This window comes from Herpailurus yagouaroundi, unplaced genomic scaffold, assembly GCF_014898765.1.
Source record: "Herpailurus yagouaroundi ecotype Mexico unplaced genomic scaffold, PumYag 100, whole genome shotgun sequence".
NCBI classification, from domain to species: domain Eukaryota; kingdom Metazoa; phylum Chordata; class Mammalia; order Carnivora; family Felidae; genus Herpailurus; species Herpailurus yagouaroundi.
In genome coordinates this window covers 44,077,513-44,082,321 of record NW_024412391.1, presented here as the reverse complement: position 1 = coordinate 44,082,321, position 4,809 = coordinate 44,077,513, and the positions used below count along the sequence as shown (strand labels likewise).

The window sequence follows — 4,809 nt, the reverse complement described above, 5'->3', positions numbered from 1 at the left end:
GGGTGAATTGATGGCGCAGGGAGCTTAAATCGTCAACTTTTCCACTTAGGCCTCCCCCTGCTTTCCAACCTTAGTGAGCGATGGGAGAAAGGGGGGGTGGGCTGAGCGCCTATAGCGTCACCCAGAGCGCACAAACCCAGCCACTTTTCCCAGTCCTGCTCTGACATCGGCCACTTCCCCACTCCCGCCTCAGTCAGATTGAAATTGCTAAACTTGTGGCCTCTTACCTTGACACATTTCCGAAATCACTGCCAAGGGACAGCAGGCTTCTCCGTGCCGCGACGCCTGCGAGGCCTAAAGAAGGCGCGTTGCTTTAAATTACACCAATTACTTCTCGAAGGTGACCCCCCCTTTTTTTGATACTAAGGGGAGCGGGACAAGTGAAATAATGTAACGTGCTGCTCTTAGTATCAGAAGCGAACAAAGGCCGAGAATCGCGCTGGGGTTCCCGGCTCCCCGGCGGCTTTGACATTGATCGGACGTGCGCCATCTCGTGGCGGCTGAGCGACTAGGCCTAGCCCGAACTTCAGCCCGGAGCTCGGGAGAGGGAAGCAGGCTCTAGGCATAGACTGAGGGAAAGAATGTGCCCAGCCCGCTGCTAAAGAGATCTCATTTTTACATCTAAGAAATTGCTGCAAAACCCCAGCCGGGTTTATAGCGGCGCATTCCAAATATGCAAATTGGCCGGCCCCGGACGGGTTTACGACCACATTGTCACAGCCATCGGAGGATGGGCTTTTATAGGGCTCAGAAATCAAACCCGCGCCCGCTCGCCGCCCGCCCGCGAACAGTCCTCCTGGCTAGACTCTCTAGCAACTTGCAAGACTTTGGTTAATCTTTAACCGTCCCAAAGGAAGTCTTTCCTTAAACCCTGGGTTTCCCTGCCCACCCCTCACTGCCCCCCAAGAGAGTCGTTGTTCACCTCCGTGTCTGTTCATCAACCTAGACATTCATCTAGGGGGTCTGTCCCATTCCCTTTTGAGCTCGATTTCCCCAGTCGCGCCAGTTAGACAAACACACAAACAAATAAACAAAGCGCGGTCTGGGGTCTGAGGCCTCTCTCCAAATTCCACCTTCTCTGCAGTTCTGGCCCTGCCTGGGTGGCTAGGGAGAAGGTGGGGGTAGAGGTGGGGGGTGGGTGGGCAACAAAAGGCTCTGGCCTTTCCGCTCTGCCCCTCAAGGTTATGGGTGATGTCCAAATTTAAGGCAGAAGTTCAAAGGCAGGAAACAAAGAGGAAACCGGCATCTTTCTTTCCCCAAAGGGAAAAGGCAGCCTCAGCTGGGAGCTTGGGACAAAGTGCCCAGAGAGGCTCCTGAGAGTCTACTCTTTGTACCCAGACCAGTCTCTGTCTTCCTAAGGAGATCCCCAGGGCACCCTACAGTGCTTCTACTTCAGGCCTCCTAGTCCTGAGGTGAGCAAACCCAGCTTGGGATCAAACTAATCAGCCACTTCAAAGCCCAGGGCTTTCTCCCAAGCCTCTCTCCAGTCTGAAAGGATGAAACCCCCAATTCCAGGTCCTGAGATACTCCATTCCTGGGACCCCGCCCCCCACCCTTCCCAAAAGGACCTGGCCAGCCACCTTGGCTTCCCAAGCCTGGCTTCCAGTGGAGTTAAATCCCCGACTAAGTCACCTCCCCACCCCTGCAGGGGCCTGATAACTTGCCCCTTTTTGGGGGTGGGGGTGTGGGGTGGGGCAAACATTTGGCAGTAAAAGGCAAACAGGAAGAGGACTGTCACACCAGGACCCAATACTCAAGTTTCCACAGTCTTTATTTTCCTTGTGCCCTGTCGCCTGTGTACATGCTGCGACATACGTGGTGGGTGAGAACGGAGGACAGGCCAACACTCCCATTACAAACAGAGCCACCAAACACTTCTTAAAACAGGGAGGCAGAGGAGATTCAATGGGAGGGTACCTGGCTTTCTCAGCTGAGGTCCCCAGAGCCTGTAGGGCCAGACTACCTTAGAGCTTACCCCTATGCTTTCCGAACACTCCAAGAAATCAAAAAGATCATTCCCAATACCCTTCCCGCCCCTCCAATCCCCCAAGGAAGTCAACGAATGGCAACATTTAAAAAGTATTCAAACAAAATAGGTTATGGTTCTTTTATTTACAAGTCTTTTGAACACCATCCCTGTATGAAGCGTACATTCAAATATTTTTAGCAGTGAGTGAGTTTAATCGTGGAACACTGTAAACAGATAGAACCTTTAAATATTCTCTTCATCATCTTTTCCCCCCTCTACGTTGCATCTTTTAAAATTCGCTTTGGTTCCTGCAGGGAAATATATATATATATATAATATAATATTTATTTTTTAAAATAATTCCAAACTCCCTTGAGCTCTTGGAAGGTCGCCGGAAGCTTCCAAGCTCAGTTCTGGGGCGGCGAAGGGCAGAGTGCGGTGCCAGAACTGGGTATTTTGGGGACTCAAGCCCCTCATAGCCGGGGACCGCTGGCCCAGCCCACTGTGTCGCTGAGCAAATCCAAGCCTCAGTTAAGTGTGGTGGAAACTTTGCCAGGCTGCCGCACTCCACAGGCATTTCCTGCAGAGATCTTGGGGCCAGCGGCCTGGATGCAGCCTCTTAGCTTTTTGATGTTTTCCACCTCGGGAAAGGTCTGCTCTGTGACCAGGCTTTAGGCCTGAGTGGCAGGCCAGGAAGAAAACCCTCACCGGTAGGAAAAACTAGGTGGGCTGCAGGAGACAACTGCTAGAAGCCCAGGCCTCAGACAGTGCATTGAGTGGCTAGGAGGGGTGGAGAGCTGCTAATGCCACCTGGAATAGATTTTTTTTCCCCCTCCAGGATCAGCAGCCCTCTCCCACCTCACAGTCACCTTTTAGTCCAGCCGCCGTCTTTCACATTGGCTTTGGAAAGCAGCCCCACTCGGAACATCTAGGAATCCTCCCCCCTTCCTCCTGTTCCTGTCCCCAAGCTGAACTGTGTTTAAAGACAGAATAGCTTCTTGACGCAGGGGTCCTGGGGGTGGGCAGGCTCCCTGTGGAGGGTCCTGGGCCCAGGTCGTTCTCCAGGGCGCTTGGCAGGGGGCCCAGTCCTGATGGAGACCACACCCAGCCCAAAGCTCCACAGTCTCTAAGAATGAACCACCAGGGGTCCCAAACCATTTATTCTAGCTGATGCACAACTCTCCACATCCAATTTTTGTTAGGAATCTTAACCACAGATGCCCAAGAGAGTCCCGGGCTGCCTCCTTAGAGGCTGTCTCCGTGTAGCCTCCTCTCTTTTGCACATCTCTTTTCTTCGAAAGTCACCACGTGCCTTGACCTTGTCAAGGGCAAAATCTGCATATAATCTCACGTGTATGAAACCCCCCACCCAATTCCAGCAGGCTGGAGCCTTAGAGGAGCGGGTTGGCCGAGTAGTACTGTAAACGGTCTCTGTTAATTTTTTTTTCCTTCATTCTCCTGTTCTGAAACCAGATTTTGACCTGACGGTCAGTGAGGTTGAGCATGCGAGACAGCTGCAGGCGCTTCTCTTTGTTGATGTACACACTGAAGAAGAATTCCCGCTCCAGCTCCCGGATCTGGTACTTGGTATAGGGGCAGCGCTTTTTTCTGGTGCGTTGACCACCTGTGGAGGGAGAAAGAAGCAGGGAGTGAGTCAGGTATGGGGGCCGCAGTCCGTCCTCGAGCCCCGAGTGGAGGAAAAGGGCTGGCCCAAGGGACTGGCCCTGTGCAAACCCCATCAAGGTCTCCTCAGTCCCCTGCCTTCAGACTCCTACTGCCAGCTGGGGACAGGCTGCAGGCGGAGACTCAGCCCCAGATAAAAGCCAGCTTCCTAGATAGGCCCCCAGGGAAGCTGCTCACGCTGCCCCCAGAGCAGAAAGGAGGGTTCCTTACAGCAACAGGCTAGTTTGTGCCGCAGAGGCGGCTTTCAAAGCTGCCGAGTGGGGGTTGCCGGCTGCCTCCAGCCCCGCCAGACTAAACAAACAGCCGCCCGCGGACATTTCACCTTCAAGCACCTGGGCTGCTGGTTCCTGAGGCAGTAAAGTCGGCCCCAGCCCCAGTCTTTCCCGGCTGCGGCCCCGACTCGGCCCTTGTTAGCATCTGAGTCAGCTGCCGGGTCTTTGTCAGCCTGCGTTCTGGCCACCAACTCCTGCCTTCTGGACCAGCCTCCTGGCTTCCACGAGGTGAGGGGGTGGCAGCGGAAGCCCCCTACCCTGGGCCTTCCCTGAGCACCAAGGCCACAGAGCCACCCAGGTCCCCAGCAGGGCAGGGCTGCTGATTTAGATAGGGTGGAGGGAACAGGGGCTTCCCAAAAGCTGCCGGCAGGCTTCACTTGCTCCCCTTTTCAATAAAACTTCACAGGACGGAAAGGAAAAACCCGCTTTTGACAGATTGAATAACAATTGTTAGTAACATGCAGTTGGACAGAAGGCGGTACGTAATTGCCACCGCGCCAGAGGAAAATGGCTTCCTTTTGGATAAAAAGGCCAACTTTGGCTTAATTTGTTCCTTTTAATGTGTTGCTCGAGCTACAGCGGGCTATTTTATCTGTAAAACACGCTCCTAGCGCCGTCGTTAAACAGGGATGCCTTTGAATCCCGGCTGGGACTGGAGTCCCGGCGCAACACATGGCTTTTATAAAAATCTCCGGATTACCTCGCTATCAAAGGCTCCCGGAGCCTTTGCAGGGGGAATTTACAGGCGCCCACCTCCGGCTCCCCAGCCCGATCTGGCCCTGAGCGGGGTCGAGCTGCCGGGCTTGGGACTGAGAAGGGAAAAAAGGGGAAAAGGGAGTTGTGTGTGTGTGTGTGTGTGTGTGTGTGTGTGTGTGTGTGTGTGTT

The 4,809-nt window shown here is 53.9% G+C and overlaps 2 protein-coding genes across 3 annotated transcripts in view; both read right to left on the bottom strand.

Moving 5' to 3' along the window:
- HOXA10 (homeobox A10) overlaps nt 1-568 on the bottom strand; it is a 9,582-nt gene extending 9,014 nt beyond the window's left edge. For both annotated transcript variants that reach the window (XR_005789316.1, XR_005789315.1), the window contains exon 1: nt 228-568. The gene's annotated coding sequence lies outside the window, so the exon portion shown is untranslated. The remainder of the gene's footprint in view (nt 1-227) is intronic.
- A 1,185-nt stretch (nt 569-1,753) lies between these two features.
- The window catches only part of HOXA11 (homeobox A11), a 4,857-nt gene continuing 1,801 nt past the window's right edge, over nt 1,754-4,809 (bottom strand). Inside the window, exon 3 of the mRNA XM_040471586.1 lies at nt 1,754-3,593. Within this exon, the coding sequence (XP_040327520.1) occupies nt 3,361-3,593 (233 nt within the window). The 3' untranslated portion in view covers nt 1,754-3,360. The remainder of the gene's footprint in view (nt 3,594-4,809) is intronic.